The sequence below is a fragment of the Lemur catta genome, chromosome 3, assembly GCF_020740605.2.
Source record: "Lemur catta isolate mLemCat1 chromosome 3, mLemCat1.pri, whole genome shotgun sequence".
Lineage (NCBI taxonomy): Eukaryota > Metazoa > Chordata > Mammalia > Primates > Lemuridae > Lemur > Lemur catta.
The window spans coordinates 17,674,955-17,699,317 of NC_059130.1; the positions used below are offsets into that span (position 1 = coordinate 17,674,955).

At 36.6% G+C, this 24,363-nt stretch overlaps 2 protein-coding genes across 4 annotated transcripts in view; both read right to left on the bottom strand.

The window, feature by feature from the left end:
• Positions 1-19,634, bottom strand: part of RSBN1 (round spermatid basic protein 1) — a 51,774-nt gene extending 32,140 nt beyond the window's left edge. The window contains exons 1-2 of the mRNA XM_045546848.1: positions 18,798-19,634; positions 5,808-6,481 (exon numbers count right to left, since the gene is read on the bottom strand). Coding sequence (XP_045402804.1) covers positions 5,808-6,481; positions 18,798-19,503 — 1,380 coding nt within the window. The 5' untranslated portion in view covers positions 19,504-19,634. The remainder of the gene's footprint in view (positions 1-5,807; positions 6,482-18,797) is intronic.
• Positions 19,635-21,406: 1,772 nt separating this feature from the next.
• Positions 21,407-24,363, bottom strand: part of PTPN22 (protein tyrosine phosphatase non-receptor type 22) — a 58,656-nt gene continuing 55,699 nt past the window's right edge. For all 3 annotated transcript variants that reach the window (XM_045546849.1, XM_045546850.1, XM_045546851.1), the window contains one exon: positions 21,407-21,699. In XM_045546849.1, the coding sequence (XP_045402805.1) occupies positions 21,635-21,699 (65 nt within the window). In that variant the 3' untranslated portion in view covers positions 21,407-21,634. The remainder of the gene's footprint in view (positions 21,700-24,363) is intronic.

The window sequence follows — 24,363 nt, forward strand, 5'->3', positions numbered from 1 at the left end:
AAAAGCTATGATCCTCAGTGAGTGACCTCAATATTATATACAGAAATTTTTTTATAATAACTTAAAATATGCACATTTGCCAATCTCCTCTTCCCCCTGTGCACACACATGGGTGTGCACACGTGCCCTTCTCCCTGTACACCCTTCAATGACTTAGTTGCTATAAGGTGAAGAGTCTCAGATGGTGATATTTAAAACAATTCCCTTTTAACTTTACTATATGTTTCAGTGTCTGTTATCGTTTGTGTTTCTAATTAACATATAGATTTTGAGACCTATATAGCCTTGCTGGCCCACTGAATAGCAACATCAGCATCACCTGGAAGTCTGTCAGAAATGCAGAATATGAAGCCCCACCTCAGACCTACAAAATCAAAATCTACATTTTAACACAATTCCCCGGTGAATTATATGCACTATATAATTTACGATAATCTCTAACCTATAGAATGTAATAATACCATTCAGGGACAGGCAATTCCTCTTTGAAGATCTGCCACTATTTAAACTTGGGGAAGGTCATAACCAAAATGTGATCTTCTTTACCTATAAAACAAGAGTTTGGAAATGGCTCCTCTCTGTTTTAAAATCCTGTTGGTCCATAAAATGACTAGATTTGAATTTTTAATTAATTTGCTACCATAGGATTTTCATAAAGCAGGGGGAGCCAAGGATTGCATACTTATCTTACTGCAAAGCTGTCACAATTCAAAGTTTAAAACCATTTAAAAAGTTTTCGTGTAGCCAATAGTAAAATATAAGACCTAAGCAAAAATATGATAGATTGTACTTACTCCTTAAGTGTGTGTGTGTATATGCATAGATGGATAGATTTTTTTTGAGAAATACATTTCTAAGTGAACACTAATTTTTCTCCATTACCTAACCTAAAGAATCTACAAACATTCAAACTTTTTGATGAAAACTTTTACTTAGCCAATGACTATTTAAAACTTATTCAGACCTGAATAATCCCACAGAATTATAAAGATACTGTATTGTGTCAATACATATGTAGTCCTTTAGATTAGAAACTTAACTTTACAAAGTTATCCTCTATCAACTGCTGACAGTTAAGTAATCAAACATGGATCATCCTAGTGTTTCGATTAATATCATGAATTTATCTCCTTTGGTGTTAAAACATTTGAGTTTTATAGAATATTAAAAGAAAAAAACACCTACATGTGAATCCTAGTTTTAGCCACCACAGTAATTTAAAAACGGAAAAATAACAGAAGTTACAATTTTTCTTACACAAAACAAACCAAAATTTTACTTCCTCCTGCTAGATGAGTTCTAAAGCTTCGAAAACCTTAATGGGCATATGAATCAACTGGAGATCTTTTAAAATGCAGATTCTGATTCAGAAAATCTAGGTAAGAGCAAGAGAGTCTACATTCCTAACAAGTTCCCTGGTAGTGCCAAATTCATAGGTAGAGCACACTTTGAGTGGCAAAGTTCTAAAGAAAAGGCACAATTTACAGTAGTATCTAGAGGTCCATGGTTTGCAAAGCACTGGTCTTGATAATGTCTCCAATTAAACTCCTAATTGATCAGCCTAGCACTTTTCCATATTTACTTAACTTGATCCTTCATATGGATGAAATACTTAATCACTCTATCACTGTTAAAATCTAAAGAACTTGTATCCTCGTATTCTTTCCACCTGTCTTTCTTTCTGATCTCTTTCCATGTTCCTCATACTTACATGTGGATGCATCAAAGGATTCCACCCTTAGTTTCATCTCTTTTCCATTCTAATGCTATCCCTGGATTACCAATACGTTAATGAATCCAACCTCTACATCTCAAGCCCAGACATGTCTCTTAATCTTTCAACCATATATTCAACTACCTAATAGACATTTCTACCCATAAATCCCCAGAGGTACCTCCAACTCAAAATATCTCAAAGTGCACTCATCACCCACTTCCACACTTAAAACCAGCTTTTTCAACCCTGTATTGACTTTGACCAGTACCACCATCCACCCATTTATCCAAACCACATCTTAAGACTCTGTCCTCTCCCTCACCAAGTCCAGTTAATCTCCATCTTCTAATTATTTTTCAAATTTCATTCTTTTCTCTTTAGTGTCCATACCAGTTTGGACATGGATAAGTTCTGATCTGATCATTACAGTAACCAGTCTTCTTGTTTCTCCTCATATCCTCCCTCAGTTCCATCCTCCACACTGCCATATAATCTTTACAAACATAAATTGACAACACTCCCCTATTAAAATTCACCAATGACTCTCCATTACCTTCAGGAAACAGTACTAATTTTTTAAAAGCATATCATAAAAGGCTCTTCACAATCTTGATTATGTCTCTCTGCTCCTAGTCTCAACTCCTCCCGTCCCTTAATAGTCAGCATATACTCTTGCCATGTCAAGCTATTTGCAGCTCCCTGAAAGTACCACACTCTCAAATGCCCTTGTGCATTTGCATAGGCTGTTATTCCCTTAAAATGTCCTTACTCAAGTTAAGTATTAATCTGCTTTCAAGACGGTACTCAAGGGCCCAGCATGGTTGCTCACTCCTGTAATCACAGCACTTTGAGAGGCCAAGGCAGAAGGATCCCTTGAGCCCAGGAGTTCAAGACCAGCCTAGGAAACATAGTGAGAGCCTGTCTCTACACAAAATAAAAAAAATTAGCCGGGCATGGAGGCACGTGCCTGTAGTTCCAGCTACTAGGTGGGCTGAGGTAGGAAGATTATCTGAGCCCAGTTCAAGGTTGCAGTGAGCTACAATGATGCCACTGCACTCTAGCCTTGGCAACACAGCAACGCTCTGTTTCAACAACATCAGAAGACTTTACTTAAGCATAACATGCCTTAAAATGCCTTTTCTAAATGCCTCAAGTCTGAGTTACATAACATCACAGAATATGTTTTCCCTCTATGATAGGGTTTTCCCTATACTGCCTGGTTTATTCATCTCCCCCACTAGACTGAACTCAGCAATTAGTCCTTTTAAGAATATTAGAGTGCTCAGTACATGGCAGAGTCTCAATATACGTTTGCTGAGTAAACTATCTTGAAATATAGTCATGAATAATTATTATGGCTACATATTTAAACTATAAATGACTTCCAGTAATTGTCTCTAAGTAATAAAAACTTTATTAGACTTTATTTATAGGTTTAACAGAACTTCATAAGATTTCATAAAACACAGAAGTCCAAAATACCCCAGGTATTCAATTAATTCGATGCTGTGGTGTAATCTTAGCACTCTGGGAGACTGAGATGGGAGGACTGCTTGAGCTCAGGAGTTCCAGACCAGCTGACCAAGAGTGAGACCCCATCTCTACAAAAAACAGAAAACTTAGCCAGTGGTGGTGTACACCTGTAGCTCCAGCTACCTGGGATGCTGAGGCACGAGGATCACTTGAGCCCAGGAGTTTAAGGTTGCAGTGAGCTATGATCACACCACTGTACTCTAGCCAGGGTGACAGCGCAAGACTCTGTCTCAAAAACAAAAAAACAAAAACCTAGAAACAAAAGCCTTTTGTACATTGTTTTAAACTGAGATACTTTAATTTCACTGTTAGACAAATAAAAGCACTAATCTCTTCTCCAATGGCTGAAGTAAGGACAGAATATGGTAAAATTATGTGGACATTCTTGAGGTGGCCTAAGTTACATCTGGACTCTTCTACTTACTAATTATATGACCTTGGATAACAAACAATGAACATCTCCAAGCCTCAGTTTCTTCAACGCAAAACAGATAAAATTGCTTACCCACTCCCTAGGTAGTTTCAAATGTTCAGATATGAATGTGAATGCATTTCTACAAAACCATGAAGTACTAAATAAATCTGAACTACTGTGTTAGCTTCCATCCCAACATCTGTCAAAGATTTAACAGGTGCAAATTTAAATCAAAGTTTCACAGGCTAATTGTAGTTCCCATATTCACCCCAGACCCCTCTCTCTCTCCAATGACTAATTCATAAATAAAATTAAGTTCTAGGATCACCAGAGCACAAGATTCACTATAGTCCCCAATATTCTTATGTGGCGAAGTATTTAATAATAATCTGATATGTTCTTTAAAAGTGGTTATTTTATAAATCTCAAAGTAAAGCTCAAGGTAAGTTGTTGGTACAGTCATTTAAATTTCAGCTCCATTTTTAAAAATTAATTGGAGGACAAAAATCAGCAGGGAATATTTTGAGATATATTCTTTTATTAACTATTTAGACTGGATACTGTCTGTTGACACACTAATTTGATCCACTACAGACTTATATGAAAGTGAAAAAGTCACCCTTACAAAACCAGGACTTTTTTCCCCAAAATTTCTGGCTTATTTTTCAGATATGCTTGCTGGTCTATCAATCAGAAGAGAAAATTTGCTGCATTTTTTTAAACTTTTAGTTTTAAAAAAGTCACTTTCTTGAAGTAATAAAGCATGTTTAACTCTGCTCTCAGCAATATCCTTCCTTGTTAAGTAAGGACTTATGGGGATTATGGACCATATTAGAACTGTTTTCAGTGTCTTCTGCAATATTATAAAAATAGGATTCCTTAACCTTCAAAGGGCAAAACTCTTAAAAAAAAAAAAGGAAAAAGAAAATCTACTAAAAAAGTCAGCACTTCGGTACCTGATTGTGGTAACAAGGCCAAAATCCAAGACGAAGCCCTTTATTGCACATCGTGTTCCAACATCTTGGGCAGCCCCATCTTGCGACCTCTCCAGATTGGCTGCTCCTGCTCTCTCTACTGCAGAGAGAACTTCAATTAGAGAAATTCTGAAGCTCATAAATCTAAACTGGATACTCCCCTCATTGGAGGCAAAGATGGTAAGACTCACTAAAAAGATTCAAGTTAGAGGAGGTTTCAAATAAATTTAAGTGGCTTGAAACCACTATAATGCAGGCAGCTGAGAGTCTTATTATGCAACAGTCTATTTATCTAAAAATATATATATCTTAAGGTAAACGAATGGCAGCAAATTACTAGATAACCTAAAAAAATGAGATATATAATCATAAATCTTTAAAAAGTGAAATAATCTTCACTAAACTTGAATTTACAATACGTATAGTACAAACTTATAGCTGACCATTCATATTCATAATCTGTATGAGAAAAGCAAGCAAAAAAAAAACCTAGGACACATTATTAACTTCGTCTTACGCCCTAAAATAACATCACTGAAAAATATGTTCGGTTAAAACCACTGGTTAGGAAGGAAACGTTTCCCTGCTGACTTAAGCCTAGCTGCCCAAGCAAGGCTTCAGAAAATGTCTTCACCTACAACAGTGCATAGGCAGAAGGAGCAGAAGCTATGGCGGTCTTCCTAGTGACACTTCCAAGTCACATAAATGGGGTATATTTCTGGGATAGACTGCCAACAAGTTACTGAAAGAAGAAAAACAAAAACTGCAAAAACCTGGCAAATAAATAGGCCAACACCTTCATGTGTTTTATTATGACACAAAAGTAAGTCTTAACTAAAGTTACCTTGAAGCTACCAGATCTAAATCACATACTCCATACTAACATCACCTGATTTGTAAAAAACCCGATTAGTTTCCAAACTGGTTTTCCATCAAGATCTCTAATGATAAATAACATGTATAAAGCAATTCTTTAAGTAAGTAACAACCCTCACCCCAAAGAACTCAACAATTAAGATTTTTCAATTAGAGGAACAAACAATCTGAAGCACCTTTATCACTGTGAATTTTTATCAAAAGTGTGCTGGTAAGTGCTATGGAACAGAATGAGGTTAACACTGTTGAGATACTGTATTTACTGAATAATTTAATAATGATTTTACCTTACCTGAGTGTGGAAATTTGAAATGGTTGTTGTTTCAATATCTTTCTTGCCCAGAATTTCCATTTTCACTGGAGTGTTGGGGAAGTTAAAAGCAAAGTAGTCCAAGAAGTCTGGGAGATAAGCAGCTGCTCCATGCACTATTGCTAAAGCATAGTAAGCAGCATTTTTCTCATTTTCACTGAATGTCAAAGCAAGAAACTCCTCAGAAAATCTCTCCATCTCCATTGGAGACAAAAATGAGAGTTCATCCATGTAAGCATGAAGGACAAGAGCACCACCATTGGACTGGTGTTCCTCATGAATGAAGTTGCTAAATTTAGTACCTGTTTTTAAGAAATTTCTACGAATAGAATGTTCCTGGTGAGTCATAAATGGTGTTTGTACTCCCTGGGGTACCCGATATTCTTGCATGCCCAAATTTAATCGGCATAGCTGTTCATCTTTCAGATACCTGAAGGACTCTTTATTAACTCCTGAAGTGCTATTTATTTGTCCTTGGGTGAGAATTTCTTTACTGATGCGGGTCAGGCCAGCACAGACGGTTTGTACTTCCTTATTGTACATTTTAAGGCGTCTTCCTCGCATGTCTTCTCGGTGTTTCTTTTTCTTTTTCTTCTTTATTTTCTTCAAGACAAAATCATCAGCTCTCTGGGTTTTACCATTTTCATCTGATGTTTCTGGCCACAATAATTAAAAAGAAATTAGTTGCTAGTATTAGTGTCAACATACAAGCTTCTTAAGGTACTTGATCTCAAATAGCCTATTCTCAATTTCTCTGAATTTTCCATTACTACTTAAATGTTTAGAAAATGAATAAAATGGGAGATCTTACAATACAATATTCTGGCTTGAAGATTATGTTAAAAAGCAGATAATGCAAGGATAAATAATAATTTAATATGACTTACAAACAAAACTAAAGGAAATATCCAAGTAATTTCACATGTGCCATACTGTATGAAATACTTGTTCAGTAACCACCATAAAATCTAAATCGAAGCTGGTCCTATTTTGTGATAGTCTACAAATTACTATGGTACATACAGGCAAATCAAACAAAAGCAACTTAAGCGATAATACACTATTTTTGATTACCAAATTGGCAAAGTTTTTTGTTTTTTGTCATTCTCATATACTACTCCTAGAAGTATAAACTGGTACAATTTTCTGGTGGGCAATTTAGTGATACATGTCAAAAGTCTTAAAAATATTTATAATCCTCAGACCCAGAAATCCCACTTCCAAGTAAAAGTTACCTAAGAAAATAATTAAAGATATATAAAGATATTCATTACAGTATTATTTAAAATAACAAAAACAAGGTATTCTTTAAATATTTATTAACAGGGGACTGATTAAACTCTGGTATTACATACTATAAAATACTACCCAGCCATTACAGATTATATTATAGATGAAAAAAACTGACATACAAATTTACAAGGTTACAAAATGCTTACACTGTCACTCTTCCAGAAAGCCTTCTCTAACAACTCTTCCCCACCTAATTTGGATAGCTACTCCTGACAGGAGGTCCCTTAGTTGTACTTTCCCTGTCTCCACACTTATCACACTCTGTGTTATTACATATTTAATTTTCTACCTCTTCCCTAGACCGTAAGCAATCTAAGGTCAGGGATGTGTATCTTACCTTTTTTTCCAGAGCACTTAACACATGGATATTCTGATCCCATTTTTATAATATTAAACATTTATTCATTTAAGTATTTGTTAAGTACCTACTATATGCGAGGTACACTTCTGGGCACTAGGGATAGGTGCTAAAACAGATACAATCCCTACTCTCTTGGACCTTACGATCTAGTTAGACAAGAAAAAGAAAGTATCAGGAAGCTATAAGTAGGCTACTCTAGATGTTGGGGAAGCTCTTTTTAGGAGGTGACATTTAGACTGAGTTCTAAATAATAAGACGAGACAAGCACATAAAGATCTAAAGGAAAACACTGCAGAAAGAAACAAAGGACCCAAAGAAAGGAAAAAGTCTGGATGATCTATGCTTGTTATATAACACAGAAAACTATCTGGAGAAATATATACCAAGGTATTAATCATAGTTATCTATGGGTGGTAGTATTATAACTGTCTAGCCTCTTTTCTGTTTATCTGTATTTTCTAACTTTCTACAATAAACATATTATTTTTATAATTAAAAATTTATTTTTAATTTTAAAGGATTATCATGAATTAACAAACCCAAGACAGAGTGACATCTTTTATTTACTAGTTATAAAATATAACATGAAATCTTGAGGTTTAAATATCAGGTACAGTCCTGACCAACCTTCAAATTTCATCTAGTATTTACTGTATAGAATTTGTCCACCAAACAATAGTATTTCTGACATGATTCAAGTAAGCCAGTGTTAAGACAAATACTCCCAAGTAATCCTATTATTACATCTGAGAAGAACAAATTCAACAAATTTTACAGTGAAGAATTTACTTGGTATAATACGTAAATGTATGATAGTTGCAAAACTCTATATAAAATCACTCCAAATCAATCAGAGATTACAACAGTTATGAAATCTGAAGAAAATATTTAAAAGTGTAAGTCAAAGACTTTAAAATGTACAAAATACTAAATAACTTTCATTGTTTATATTTGCTTTTAAGAACAACAAAATGAAAACTTTTTGTTTGTAAACATCACTTGTACTTAAACTGAGATCATATACTAAAATATACAGGTAATCAGATTGCTTAAACTGGCAAGGGATAAAGCAATCTCTTATTGTATATATAACTAAATCTTTGAGAATTATTTAAAACACTTAGCAACAGTCATTTATATTTCTTACCAAATAAAATTAATCTAAATACTTTCCCCAACATCAAATTGATAATTTAGGCAATTCACCCAAGCTACTAAATGTTAATGCCATTAAATATAAAGGCTAGACCAATTTTAAAATAGTCATCTAATTACCCTCTGCTAAATGTTTTAGCAGTTTCACAAGAAAACAAGAAAAGAAAATGTCTCTGAATAGAACTTGTTATTTTAAGCTTCAGAAGAGGTATTTGGTATGCAGAAGATGGATTGCGACCTAGATCTGCCACTGGAATTAACACCAAAAAGGAACTGCCTTGATTGTAACACGTTTTCTGTATTACTATCAGCTTACCAGTGGTTATTTCTAACATGGCCAAGTCTCTGTGGGTTTTATTCCAAAACTCATTTATACGAAAACCATTCAATTATTCCAACATGGCCCAACTCAAAAAAACAAAAAACCACTGTACAAGGAAATGAAAAAAACCTTAATTTGTAATCTCATTTGCCAACATAAGTTTAAAATATGAAATAAATTTCAACCTATCTCCTCACTAATCCTCTTTTTCAAATTTTGACTCTTATCTAAGGCTAAGATACAGAAAGCTCAACTTTGTTCATAAAGAAATTTGAGACTACCCATCTCATATGAGCTAACAAATTCCCAAGAATAAACAAAATTTATTCTTGTGGTGGCAACTAATTGAGAATGGCATACATATACATAAGTCATTAGAGGTTATTACTATAAGTTGGCCACTGTTGCTTTATGAGAAAAATACCAATTGCCTTGCCTTGAGTTTAAGACGTTATTTAAAAATCAATCAAGTCTTTGCATCTTTCCATTTCTAGTTTTAGCTTTCCAACAGAGGTTTAATGTATTCAGGAAGTCACATTTTGAATCTTTCCCCACAGTGCAAAAGAAAAAATTTATTGACCACACTTCTTTACAGAAAAAGAGCCAAGCTACACTATACCTGTGATTACAGAAAGTTTTCACATATTGAACTGAGATTAAATACAAAAAGAAATACGTAATTCTACAAAGGAAGATAGAAACATTCATCTGAGAAACAAACTGCTGGCAGTCTTTAAAAAGGTCATTATTAATATAGGACACTATCAATAAATCCTCATATGATAATATGGGCTAATATTTTCAATTATCAAATAGCATCATTTATTAGACATCACAATTTCACTAATGCAAAAAAATTTGCTTTCCACATTAAAAAACTTAAATTCATAATACCATTTTTACACTTGAATTATAGCTTAAAACTGAAAAAAAAGTAGTATCTTAATTTCCAAAAATCACGGTAGGTAAGCAACAGCAAAACAATTACAATTGCTTACATCTTATTAATCATACTTTTTAAAAAAGCTAAAGTTATTTTCTGAAAATAAATTATTTTCAGTGTTCTTGAGAGTTCTTCCAGTTCTACATAAAAACCTGACTACAAAGGAAAAACAAAAAGCTGCTTATTTTGAAGGCCAAATTCTTGTGAATCATTGTATAAACATAATACTGCCTCACTTTACCCCATTTCTCTATATTATGGTGTTTAAGAGTGGTTGGCTAGGTTTGTGGCCAGGCATGGTGGCTGACCCCTGTAATCCCAGCACTGTGGGAGGCCAAGAAGGGAAGATCGCTTGAGCCCGGGAGTTCCAGACCAGTTAAGCAACATAGTTTAAGATCCCTATCTCTACAAAAAATAGAAAAATTATCCGGGCATGATGACCCACACCGGTAGTCAGAGCTACTTAGGAGGCTGAGGCAGGAGGATCATTTGAGCCCAGGAGTTTGAGGTTGCAGTGTGCTATGATGATGCCACTGCACTCCAGCCCTGGCAACATAGCAAGACCTTGTCTCCAAAAAAAAAAGTCTGAATCCCTGTTCTACCACTTCCTAGAAGTACAACCTTTTTTTCCCTAAGGCCCTATTTTTTTTAAAGCAGTTTTAGGTTCATAGCAAAATTGAAAGAAGGTACAGAACTTTCTCATATACCCAGTCACTACATATGCATAGCCTCCCCCATTGTCAACACCTCCCCACCAGAGTGGTATGTTTGTTACAATTGATGAATCTATACTGACACATAATCACCCAGAATCCACAGTTTATATTAGGGTTTATTTTTGGTGTTGTACATTCTATGGGTTTGCACAAATGTATAATGACATGTATCCACCATTATAGTACCATACAGAGTACTTTCACTGCCCTAAAAATCCTCTGTGCTCTGCCTATTCATCCCTCTCTCTCCCCTAAGCCCGGGCAACCACTGATCTTTTTACTGTCTCCATAGTTTTGCCTTTTCCAGAGTGTCATATAATGGGGAAAATACAGTATATAGCCTTTCAGAGTGGCTTCTTTCAGTTAGTAGTATGTATTCAAGGTTCCTTCATGTCTTTTTATGGCTTGATAGCACATTTCTTTTTGAATATTTTTTACCTGAATAATATTCCATTGTCTGGATGTACAACAGTTTGTTTATCCATTCACCCACTGAAGGATATCTTGGTTGCATCCAAGTTTTGGCATATGAATACAGCTGTTATAAACATCTATGGTATTTGAGTGTACATAAGTACCAAGGAGTATGACTGCTGGATCATTTGGTAAGAGTATGTTTAGTTTTGTAAAAAACTGCCGAACTCTATTCCAAAGTAGCTGTACCATTTTGCATTCTTAGCAATAATGAATGAGGCAGCATGATCTCTTACAAGTTAATTTCTTTGTACCTTGTTTCTCATTGGTAAAATGGAGGGGAAAACGGTATCTCCTCATAAAATTAGTGTACAAATTAAATGAAAAATGCATGTAAAGTACTTAGAATCATCCTAGAACGAATACTTAATACATGTTAACTACTATTATTACCAAAAAACAGATGAATTCTACACACAACAGAGTGCACTATTTAAGATAAGAACAGGTGCTTTACAGTTAGGCCTAGGTTAATGTCCCAGCTCTACTGCTTACTAAGGTCTCTAGGTAAGTTCATAAATTTCTTAAAATATCAATTTTCTCATCTTAAAATGCTATTAATACTAGTGTCTCACCAGCCTGAGCAAGAGCGAGACCCCATCTCTACTAAAAATAGAAAGAAATTATCTGGATATCTAAAAATATATAGAAAAAATTAGCCAGGCATGGTGGCGCATGCCTGTAGTCCCAGATACTCGGGAGGCTGAGGCAGAAGGATTGCTTGAGCCCAGGAGTTTGAGGTTGCTGTGAGCTGGGCTGATGCCACGGCACTCTAGCCCGGGCAACAGAGCGAGACTCTGTCTCAAAAAAAAAAAAAAAAAAAAATACTAGTGTCTCTCTCACAGAGTTATTGTAAGGATTAAATGAGACAATCAATATAAGACCCTTATCACAGTATCTGACACACAAGTCCTTATCATCTTGATTATCATAATCATAATAATATTAATAGTATTTGACAATATTCCTCAAAATAACTGGCAACAACTCTGCAATATCAAAACCAGAGCTAGAGATTACTGGCCTACAGTACAATGGAGTGTATCAAAAGAGAGACACATAAAAAGGAAAAAAAATCTCTGAAAGAAAAAAGAAAACTAGTATTTACCAAGTGTCTAATAGGAACCATATATGTTATCTCATTTTAATCCTCAAACCAGAAAAGGAAACAGAACCTGACACAAAGATATGTAATTTATATTAGGTGATAAAGCTATTAGGCAACAGCCAAGATTCAAACTCTCACCTAACTCTGAAATTCAAACTCTTCCAATACACTACACTATATATATACTCTCTTCTTTTCTGCCTTCTCTATCAGACCCCTCCCTGCAACATTTCCATTAGATGATCAACTAAGATTATCTAGTTACAATTAATGGACTTGAGGTGGCTTGGAAGAACTTCCAATAAAGAGAGTATTATTTCATTCAACAAATATTTTACGTGGTGCCCATTACAAAATTCTTCAAGATCCAAAAGATGGCATTATTTATGTTATGCAAAACTTTTCATGCCCTTAAAGATGTTTTTGCCTCTTTCTGAGTGGGTAGGGAAAAATATTAGTCCTTGAGTTGTTGCTCTGGTAAGTGAGAGTATCTATTTTCAGTTCTCTTTATAATCCCAATAATTCTCCATTCCTATCACCAAAAATGAAGTGCTTCTGGTCTTAAAATTCCTGCCAAGCTGGGTACAGTGGCTCACACCTATAATCCTAGCACTTTGGGAGGCCAAGGTGGCAGAATTGCTTGGGGTCAGGAGTTTGAGACCAGCCTGAGCAAAAGCAAGACCCAGTGTCTACAAAAAAATAGAAAAATAGGCCAGGCGTGGTGGTATGTGCCTGTAGTCCCAGCTACTCGTAAGACTGCAGCAGGAGGATAACCTGAACCCAAGAGCTTGAGGTTGCAGTGAGCTATGATGATGCCACTGCACTCCAGCCCAGGCAACACAGTGAGACCCTGTCTAAAAAAAAAAAATTCCTGCCAAAAGCTTTTTGACATCACAGAAAATATCCATTAACTGTCTGGCTTAGGAACACTTTCCCTGTGATAACAGTTAGGCAGGTGGTCAATAGTGAAACAATATAAGAAAAGAAGGATGACTCGCTAGGGCATACATAAGAGCAACGCTGTCATTTAATGACACTGGAGAAAAGAGCTATAGGGATTGTCTCCCCTTTCTTTCATTTTTAAAAATGTATTAAAATATTATTAAAATCAGAAATTTACTAACCAAGAATAATTCTGATAGTTTGAGGAAGTATTTTGTCCTATGTTTTTATGAGCATTAAGAGGGAGAGAAAAAAATTGAGATTTCAAAAGACACAGGTAACTTCCGCTTTAGTTAGACTCAAGCCTGTTATTTACATGAAATAACTTAAATATCTTTTTATTAATTTATAATTCCCAAGAGGCATAGTGGAAAGAGAAAAGCCAACTGCCGTAAGTCGAAAAGACTAAGGTCTATATTCAATTCTATCAATAACTAAAAAATTTTAAGCATTTCACTTCACCTCTTTTAAAATCACTTTACTTTCTGTTTTACAGATGAAGCAAGTTTACTACCCTAGCATTTACAGATTAAAGTTTTTTTCAACTATTTATGAGCAACTCAAAATGTCTGGGATTGTAATAATTTGTAATTAGCCTACACATGAATTTGGATTGAGTGCTGTTGAGCTGGTGTGCTGAACATGTCTCAACTGAATTCAGAGGTCGGCAAACTTTTTCCATACAGAGATAGAAAGTAGGCTTTGCTCTCTGTCTCAACTACTCTACTCAGCTACTGTAATGCAAAAACTGCAATAGACAATATGTATGAATGAATGGAGCTATGCTCCAATAAAACCTTATTTCTGGACACTGCATTTGAATTCTGTATGGTTTTCCCGTGTTATGGGGTTTTTTCCAACTATTTAAAATGTAAAAACCATTCTTACCTGATAGGTTGTACCAATTTTTGACAAAGGTACAAAAGTAATTCAATGGAAGAAGAATAATCTTTTCAACAAAAGATGCTGAAGCAACTGGATATCCTTAAGCAAAACAAAAACCCTCGACCTATACAAAATTAACTTAAATGGATCATAGATGTGAGAGTTAAAATTATAAAACTTTTAGAAAGAACACATAGGAGAAAATCTTTGAGACCTAGGCCTTGGGACCTCAGACATAATACTAAAAACACGATCCATCAAAAAAAAAAAGAATTCAGTAAATTGGACTTCAACAAAATTTTAAAGTTTTCCTCTGTGAAAGACCTAAGACAATGGAAAGACAAGCAACAGACTGGGAGAAAATAGGTGCAAACTATATAGTCGACAAAGAACTTGTACCTGTAATCTACAAAAAAATTCTCAAAACTCAATAATAAAAAAAACCAAACAATTCAATTAAAAAATGGGCAAGAAACATAAAGAGACTTTAGACATTTAACTGACAAAGATATACAGATGGCAAATGATAATATGAAAAGCTGTTTAATATCAACTAGCCATTAGGGAAATGTAAATTAAGACCATGATGAGATATCACCACACATCTATTAAAATATCTAACATAAAAATAGTGACAATACCAGATACTGGCAAGAATATGGGGAAACCGGATCTCTTATACATCACTGGTAGTAATATAAAATGGTACAGACACTCCAGAAAATAATTTGGCAATATCTTAAATAAATTAATTAATTTTAAAAAACCCGCACATATACAGTCATCCGTTTGTATCCATGAGGGACTGGTTCCAGGACCTCCCAAGGAATACCAAAATCCAGGGAGGATCAAATCCCTGCATATAACCTATACACATCCTCCCCTATACTTTAAATCATCTCTAGATTACTTATAATATTTTTAGTTGTTATACTATATTGCTTAGGGCAGCAGTCCCCAACCTTTTTGGGACCAGTTGTATGGAAGAAAATTTTTCCACAGATGGGGGTGGGGATGATTCAAGCACATTACATTTATTGTGCACTTTATTATTATTACATTGTAATATATAATGAAAAAATCATACAACCCACCATAATGCAGAATCAGTGGGAGTCCTGAGCTTATTTTCCTGCAACTAGATGGTCCCATCTGGGAGTGATGGGAGACAGTGACTAATCAGACAGAGCTCAGACAGTGATGCGAGCAATGGGGAGCAGCTATAAATACAGATGAAGTTTTGCTTGCTTGCTGCCACTCACCTCCTGCCCTGCGGCCCATTCCTATCAGGCCACAGACCAGTATTGGTCCACAGCCTGGGGACTGGGGACTGTAGGCTTAGGGAATAGTGACAAGAAAAAAGTCTGTACATGCACAGTATAGACACAATTTTTTTTCCCAAATATTTTTTTCCAAATATTTTTGATCCGAGGTTGGTTGAATCCATGGATGTGGAACCCACAGATACAGAGGGCTGACTAACTACTGTATGACCCAGCAGTTGCATTCTCCAGAAAAATGAAAAGTTATATATACACAAAAACCTAAACATGAATGTTTGTAGAAGCGTTATCTGTAATAGCCAAAAACTAGAAACAACACAAATGTCCTTCAATAGGTGAAAAGTTCAATAGGTGAACAACACAGTACATCCATACCACAGAACACTATTCAGCAATGAAAAGGAGTGAGCTACTGATACATTCCCTCAGGGACATCATACTGAGCGAAAAAAGCCAATTTCAAAAGATTACATACTGCATGATTCCATTTATGTAATACTCCCAAAATGACAAAATTATAGAGATGAAGAACAGATTAGTGGCTGCCAGGAGTTAGGGAGGGTAGAGAAACAGAAGGAGTGTCTAAGGCTGTAAATGGATAGCACAAGGAAGAGCTTTGTGGTGATGGAATAGTTCTACATCTCAATTGTAGTGGTAGTTACACTAATCTACATGTGATAAAATGGCACATAACTACACACACAGTGTATTAATGTCAATTTCCTGGTGTTGGTATCATATAGTTGTTATGTAAGATGTAACCACTGGGGGAAACTGGTGAAGGGTAAGGACTTCTCTGTACTTTTTTTGAAATTTCCTGTGAATCTGTAATTATCTCAAAAAGTTAAAATAGTTTCTGAAAGTCTGAGGATAAGCAAAGGGAAGACCTAGCTCTGTAAATAAAAAGAGACTACTCATTCTCCTTATTAATTAGTTGTTTCAAGGACCAAATACAACAAAATAATAAAAGGCAGTTTTAACCAAGTGCCTACAATGAGCCAGGAACTGTTTTAAGTGCCTCCCACACATTGCCCCATTTAATCCACGTTAACTACTTTATAAATGAAACACCATAACCCCATTTTACAGACAGGAAAACTGAGGTTGAGAGACGTTAAAGCAATTTGCTCACCGTCACACAGTAAGTGGTAGAGCCATGATTTAAACTCAGATTAATATGAGAGGCATGCCTCCTACATATCACTATCAAGTATAAAGATGTTCAGAGAACAAAAAAAGCATCAGTTAAACTGTGCAAAAGCCTGGATTAAATAAATTCAAACCGGTTTATTTTCTGTAGGGTTTTCAGTGCAGTCAACCATCTTTCTCCCAAATGTATTTTTGACTAGGTAGCCTTTTTCCACCAAAGTATAGTTTGGGTAATCTAATAATTTTTCAGCCAAAACTTAAAATGTGTAAACAGCCTGATCTTAAATCACTTCTCTTCTTCACATATTGGCAAACTACAAATGTTTAGAGCTGCGCTGTTCAATGTGGTAGCTGCTAGCCATATGTGACTAATTATAAGTTAATTAGAATTAAATAAAATAAAAAATTAAGTTCCTCAGTCACACTAACCACTCTTCAGGTCTGTTCAAGAGCCATATATGGCTACCATATTGGACAGCACTGATACAGAACATTTCCATCATCTGAGAAAGTTCTCTCAGCACTGGATTAGAGGCTTGTTTTTGTTTGTTTTTTTTTTTTTTAAAGAACATGGGACCTGTGTAATCTTCAAAGAAGCACACTGTGAATTATTACACATACCATTGCCACTATCCTCCTATAAAAGGGGGCTGGGTCAAAGATCTGTGATGATCTAAAATCATCTACTGCCCCATAACGTCAAAGCACAGGGAAGATGTAAAACAAAGGAGTGGAAAAAAAATGAATAGCAAGAAGAGAAAGCAACAACATGCACCTTGGAGATTCAGTAATCTGGGTTACACTCCCTATTATGCCAATGATTCATTTAAAAAAAAAAATCTAAAAATTTTGTACTTCATACTAATTAACTATGACTTGATTAGACAAGTCCCTTCACTACTTTGGGCCTTCCTTTCCTCTTCTACAATACAAATTTAAACCAGATGATCACTAAGATTCCCTCTAGTTCTGTACAGTTGAAACACACACACAAAAGAAATGAGAAGGTGGGGAATAAAGGTAAAAATAAAAGAGAGCAAGATCATTGCATATTGGTCATGGAAACTGGCACTCCTGTCAGCTTACCACAAGCTCTATTCCTGAGGATAAGATTTGGATACCATCAAAAGAAGAAAAATTTAATTCTATTCAATAAACACTAAGCAATTATTTGCAACTAGCTACATTATTTGGCAGTAACACCACAAAATTCACCTTGTAAGGAACAGGTTAAAAAAAAGAGGAAACAGCACCACAAAAAACTGACTAGCCCTAAGTTAAGGCCAAATATGTGGAAAGAATGCAAGACCCACAAAACTTTAGGCTGAAAGACTGGTTCATTAGCATGTAATAACTGGCTCAGTACTAAGGAACCTGGAAGTACCTTAAAAGCTTCTTGAGAAGAAACAACTAACAAACTACATAAAATAATACACAAAGTACAAACATATGGCATAATCAAAAGCATACCTCTTCCTTCCACAAATAATATAAACAAATGTTGCAGGTACTTGGAAACGGGAAAACACCAATTTTGGCCAACTGAATTTCTTTAGAATCCACACAATCAGTCCTGTATTTTCTAGGTTAAATATTCTTGAGGGTTACTGGATTAAATAGATTCACAAATAGTGCTAGACAGAATAAAATGCAACTGGAATTCCTGCCTCTATCATCTACTGTACACTTCCCACTTTTCAGAGGCACTGTTGGTCCTATTTCCTAGGATCAAAAGGGACAGAAAATCTTCCCCATCCCTATTCTAAGAATTAAAATAACCAATATGAAAATATAGGAATGATTTTTACTCTAGATGAAAAAGAACCAAGATAAACTGCGTTTGATATTTTACCTTACAGAAGCTAAGTCAACCGGTGAGTCGTGTAACCTCTGTAAGAATTCCCTCATTAAATGCCTGAACCATACCTATGAATATTCTGGAAGAGAAGGGAGCAAATACTAAAGCTTTCCGGCAGGGAAAACAGGGAGAAGGAATTTTAGACAAGCCTTTACTTCAGAAAGCAGTTTTTAATACCCCACCTACTAATCTAACGCCCAGAACGGCGCGGCGCGGAAAGCCTGCCGAATTTGAAAACAAACCTAGCGAGGCTCCCGGGGACTGGTGAGGGGTTAGTAACTGACAGCTCCGTCTCGGAGCGAGAAACCTCAAGTAGGTCAAACAGTGTCAACGGTCTGAAATCCAGAGTCCACCCCAGTGGGCTCTGGAGAGTAAAGCAGCAGGAGGTAAGCAAGGGTTTGGCGTCTTTCAGTACTAAAGGTGTGGAATGTCGGAACTGAGAAAGACCTAGAGCCCAAGCCGGGGCAGTTCGCCTGCTCTCACCTCTCTTGGGGGCTTTGATCAGAGGCACCCCTCCAGCCCTCTCGCCGTTTTCCTGCTTGTCCTTGTGCTTGAGATCGCCCGGAACGCAGGAGCTGGGGTCACCATCGGGGCCACGGTGATGATGGTGCTTGTGCCGCTCCTTGTGGCCCTTATGCTTGGGCCCGGCCGCGCTCACCGTCAGGGGCGAGAAGGTGAAGAGGGCCGAGGTGCCTGGGGCCGGGAGCGGGGCAGCGACAGCGGGCCCGGCGGGTGCCAGCGAAGGTGGCGGAGGAGGCGGCAGGAGAAGAGGCTCAACAGGGCCCGAGACGGTTGGGGCTGCATTCGTCGGCTGCAGCGGCCCGGGATGTTGGCGGCTGCGACGCCGCCGGTGAGGGGGAGCGAGAGGGGGATCCTGGCTCGGCCGCCCCCGCTTCTCCTGAGACCCCCCACTGCTAGCTCGGCGCTGCCGCTTCACTCCCCGCGGCGAGACCCCAGCATGGGGTTTCTCCTTCCCTTCTTTGTCCGGCTCCTCCTGCGCCGCCACCGCCCGTACTACGCGCACCGCTCCGACCTGCGCAGCCATTTCACCCACAAACACACATTTAAATGGCCCGACCGCCCCCCCGTCCGCGCATCGCGCAAGCGCCACCCGCGCACGGCCCGCTGGGCATTGGAGTCTCTCCTGCGCCCTGCACTGGTCGGCAGTTCTTCGTCCTGAGCCCGACATGCCGGAAGCGGCGGTTCCCAGCGCTTCTCCGCAGGCCTCTCCACCCGAGCTTCTATTGTAAAGCGCCCGGCCGCGCACAGCCTCCTGGGAGCGGTAGTCCGCCGCGGCCCCGGCGCCGTGAGTGGAGGAGCGGAGAGGGAGCGTGCGCCGAGGCACGCTGCGGGCTGCGACGCAACCGCCGCTGGGCGGGCACTGGCGGCCAACTGCCTTAACGGCCGAAACGATTATGGCTTTCGGAGTCTGGCGGCGCGTTCCCACCATCGGCTTCCTGTGCCCCTTCGTCATGTTACACGGAGTAGGTGGTCTCCATATTGACTTTTAAATTTCATATTTCTCTCATAACCTTTATGAGGTAAAAGAATCTCCAGCCTTTAACCTTTGACGAGGGATGAAATGAAGGGCAAAAAGGAGTTAATGTGTAAAATGAGGGCAGTTTTGCTGTAAAATATGATAGGGCCGCAATTCAGAAAATTGTTGAAGCGTTTTGATGGGCATTGCTATGGTTACAACTACGGGCGTCACAAGTCAGGTGCAAGAACTGCCTGGGAGCCTGGTGGGCACGGCCTCGCCTCGCCGTCAAGCCACAGCCCTTCTAATGCCTGGAAAGGTAGAGTCCAGCATTTATTGTGAATATATTCCTACATGGAAAACCATGTTTAAGATTTTTTTATAAGATCTTTTCAAATCATATGTGTAAGATTTTCTAAATTTGAAAAGCGTGTCTACCAGAGAACACTTCAAAAATTGTCACTGTTCACTAAGGGATGCTTGCTCCTCAGAAGTTCATTTAGAATCTTATCCTCACTTCTCACTTTAGTTAGCTTTTACCTAGGACTTTTTATCATCATCATTATTTTTTTTTTCTTAGAGACGGGGTCTCACTGTGTTGCCCAGGCTGGCCTGGGGCTCCTGGACTGAAGGGATCCTCCTGCCCCAGGCTCTCGTGTAGCTGAGACTGTATATAGGTGTGCGCCATGCACAGGACCTTACCTCGGATTCGTTTAATATATTTTGGTCCTTGATAAAGATATTTGGAAATAATTGATTCAGTGATACACTCAGCAGATAAAATTACTGTGATTTTCATGCGGGAGACCAGGGTAAAAAAAGAATTAAAAAAAAATTTTAAATAGAAAAAAATTACAGTGATTTGATACCACTAATTCCTGGAGAAGTACTACCTAAACTAACACTACTGCGACTTCCGGATGAAATATATTACAGAGCAAATGATGTTTAAGTAATATTACATGTGTCTAAAAGTTAGAAATAACGTATTGGTTTTTTTCGATAAAAAGATGTTAAATCATTTGAGAAAGTTGGGTGAATTCTTTGTAATAATAATTACCCACTAACTTATTTGCTACATAAAATTAGATTTGAAATAAATTTTTTAAAGGCAGATCCATATTCACATAGAACTTTATTTTAAACTAGACTTATCTCTGATTGGTTGAATATAAATTTTTAAATGAAGGAAATGCTACCAAAAAATAGCTGCTGTATTTAGTTGATTATTTTTCTAGAATTCATAATTGAGTAATGCAGGTTAAAACTTATCAGGAATGTAGTTGAACATCTTGTTAGTTGGATTAGATTTAAAAATGATTACTGCCATGATTTGCACATTTTATTCTCTTAAATACAATTTCTCCTTTTCTTACTGCTCTAGTTTCCCCGTACATTTGGCAAGATGTGCAAGTTGTACTCCATTTAGTCAAAAATAGCTACCAGGGAATAGTCATTGTCACAAGCAGGAATTTTGTACTGCAACCACAAGATAAGATTTTTTTTTAAACTTTTTATAGTAAATTCTGACAATGTAGGAATTTAATTACGATCCAAATCTTACAAACCTTTGAAAGTTAAGAAAAATAGTGTTTCTCATACAGCATTCTTTACATAAGCTCGTGATAAACTTTTATTTGTAGTTTCCAACCCAATGTAAATAATGTGAAAATACAAAACTGCTGACATGTATTTGCATATTACTTTTCTTTCAAAAGCTATTAACATTAGCATATCTTCATTACTGATACTATGAATATAGAATACTTATTTTAACTAGCAGTATTCTAGTAGTTTTATTTGCAGATGCACTTGCAGCCTATAGTATAAATCCAGAGTTGTATTAAATATTCCAAGTTGGTGGTGGGTTTCTTGGTCCTTTGGGTTTTGAAAAACGATTTGCAAAACCTGGGAACAAAAAGAAATTTGAATGAAAAGAGAAAGTTTTTTATATAGAAATGAATACTTGGATTTTAGAATATATTTTAATATATGCAAATACATGGATTTTTTTAAAAGGTTAGCCAGCATCTTTGATCAATTTAGTAATAAATTATAAAGGCATTATAGTAATTTAAAGCTTAAATGATACATTTTAAGTTTGTAGAGCATTTAAAAATTTAATAATGGTAATAATAATAGGATGAAGAACCCTGGTTATGATAGCCCTTGATAATTCAATATATAATATCATTTATTTATGGTTTTCTTTACCTACCACCTATCCATCAAAAAAACAGTTGGGAAATTTCAATTTCACAAAAATAAGCACTATTACTTGCAAAATTATTATATTAAATTCAGTTATACCTCTACTTCAGCCCAGAAAGCCATCAATTTACTAAGAGATTATATTTGAAAAGCTTAGAAAAAATAATGAGCAATCCTAGAAAAAAAGTAGTTAAGTAATCATTTTTATTTATCTTTCTTCCTCAAACTTGGACCTCCACACCCACCCCAAAGAAGGAGGTTGAGGAAATTTTTCACAATTAATGAAGGCTATTTCTGGATGCTGTCAAAAGATTTATGACCCCCACCAGATTGATGACACTGGTGGGGGTTTTTTTGTTTGTTTGTTTTTATTTTTGTTTTAATCACTTAAGCCAGCAGTCTCCAACCTTTTTGGCACCAGGGACTGGTTTCATGGAAGACAATTTTTCTACGGACCCAGGGTTGGTGTGGGTGGAGCTCTGCAGTCCAGTCCCTAACAGGCCACAGACCGATACTGATCCGTAGCCCCGGGGATTGGGGAGTGCAGACTTAGGCAACATAGGACTTTTCTTTGATGGCAGTGTATTTTCACAGTATCTTACACTTAGCAACTTTAGGGGCTTAAATAAAGAAATGAAAGGTTTGAAATACAGAGGAAGACCAGAGAATGGGAAACTCAAAGATATTCCTAAACCTTTAATTTCATTCATCTTACAAAATATATTATCTACCTTAAAGAACATAAGGATCAAATGAGATATTTGTTTTAAAAGTATCGAGTACAATGCCTGACACCTAGTAACTACTCAAATGTTGCTTAAATCTGAACCTAAAAAACTGTACCAGAACTGAAGAGGATAGTAGGAAGGGGAAGAGAAGATTTTTTTTATAAAAACCACTAAAATTAAATTTGTTAATGGTGGTGGTAAAAAAAAATTTGAGGGAGAGGTGATACAGCTTAGTTCATGTACATTTTATTCCTCTGAGTGGTGAGAAAGAAGATAGAAAGAATACTTCAGGTTAAATGGTCTCACGTAATAGTCAAAATCATCCCATCAGTACAGATAGCTTGATTATAACCCAAATGGAGTGGGAATAGAAGTAAGGACACATGTAGGTACTGAGTATCTAAAATTTTAGGAATACCTATATTGTCTCTTCTATTAGTCAATTCTCAATAGTTTAGAACAATTGGGAGCTACCTTATTTTACATATGGGACAACTCGGGAAAATAAACCTGAACCATAATTTTTTTTCATTCAATGAATATGAATGAAAAAAATTATTATTTGAATAATATGACCTTACAATTTATATTTTAAAAGGAGCCTTCTTTATAAAAAGGGGCCAATGAAAAAAATGTGTTGTTTTTAAGTAGATAAAATGTTCAGATCTAGGCATATTTGAGAGGAAGCAACATGGAGGCAGCTGTCTAATATTTTATCCTCATATTAGATCACAGACTATTGTAAAACTGGGTGGGCCTTGAATTACTCAAGTGGTATCACTGAGAGAAAAGAAGGAGGCAGAGAACATTTGTGTTCCAAGAAAACTATGAAAAAATAGTTTTTTACAGTTTATATAATATTCTATGTAAATGTTTTTAGCTAAATGATTTCATACAAATTATAACTTCTTTTTCTTAACTATAACATTGTAAACCTTACAAAGAAAATTTTATGGCTAAAGAAACAGATCCGGAGATTCTAGTTAAATATTTTGTGAAGGTGGCATGGGGACCATAACCCAGGTGAGGCAGAGATTGCTACCTATCCACCAAAATCTTTCTTTGCTTCTTCCTCAAATAGAAATGTATCTAGGCAATTATATCTGTCTGCCCAGCAATATTACATTTCCCAGTCTGTCTTGCAATTTAGTTAGAGCACATATCTAAGTTCTCTTCAAGGGAATGTGAGCTGACAGTGATGTTGCCACTTCCAGGCCAGTGCCTTAAGACCAGAAGAAGAGGCCATACCTCCTCCATGTTTTTCTCTTCTCTTGCCACCTGCAATCTGAATGTGGCAGCAACCTAATTTTGACAATACAAATAGGCCACAATACTACTAAGCAGCAATTCTCAAAAGTGTGGTCCACGGACTAACTCCTGGGGGTCCCCCAGACCCTGTCAGAGAGTCTGCTTTTTGGTTAATAATAATTTTTAGTAGTAATATCCTACTACTAATTGCTGCACTTCATACAAAAAATTAGATTGTATATGATACTGTTTTAAATAGTACCATGAATATATATCACGTAGAATAATAGAATGCTTAAAATAATATAGTCATTTTAAGTTTATAGCTTACAGTTAGGAGCAGTTGGGTAAGCAATTCCTTTAAGCTGTCAGAATTGTACTTCAT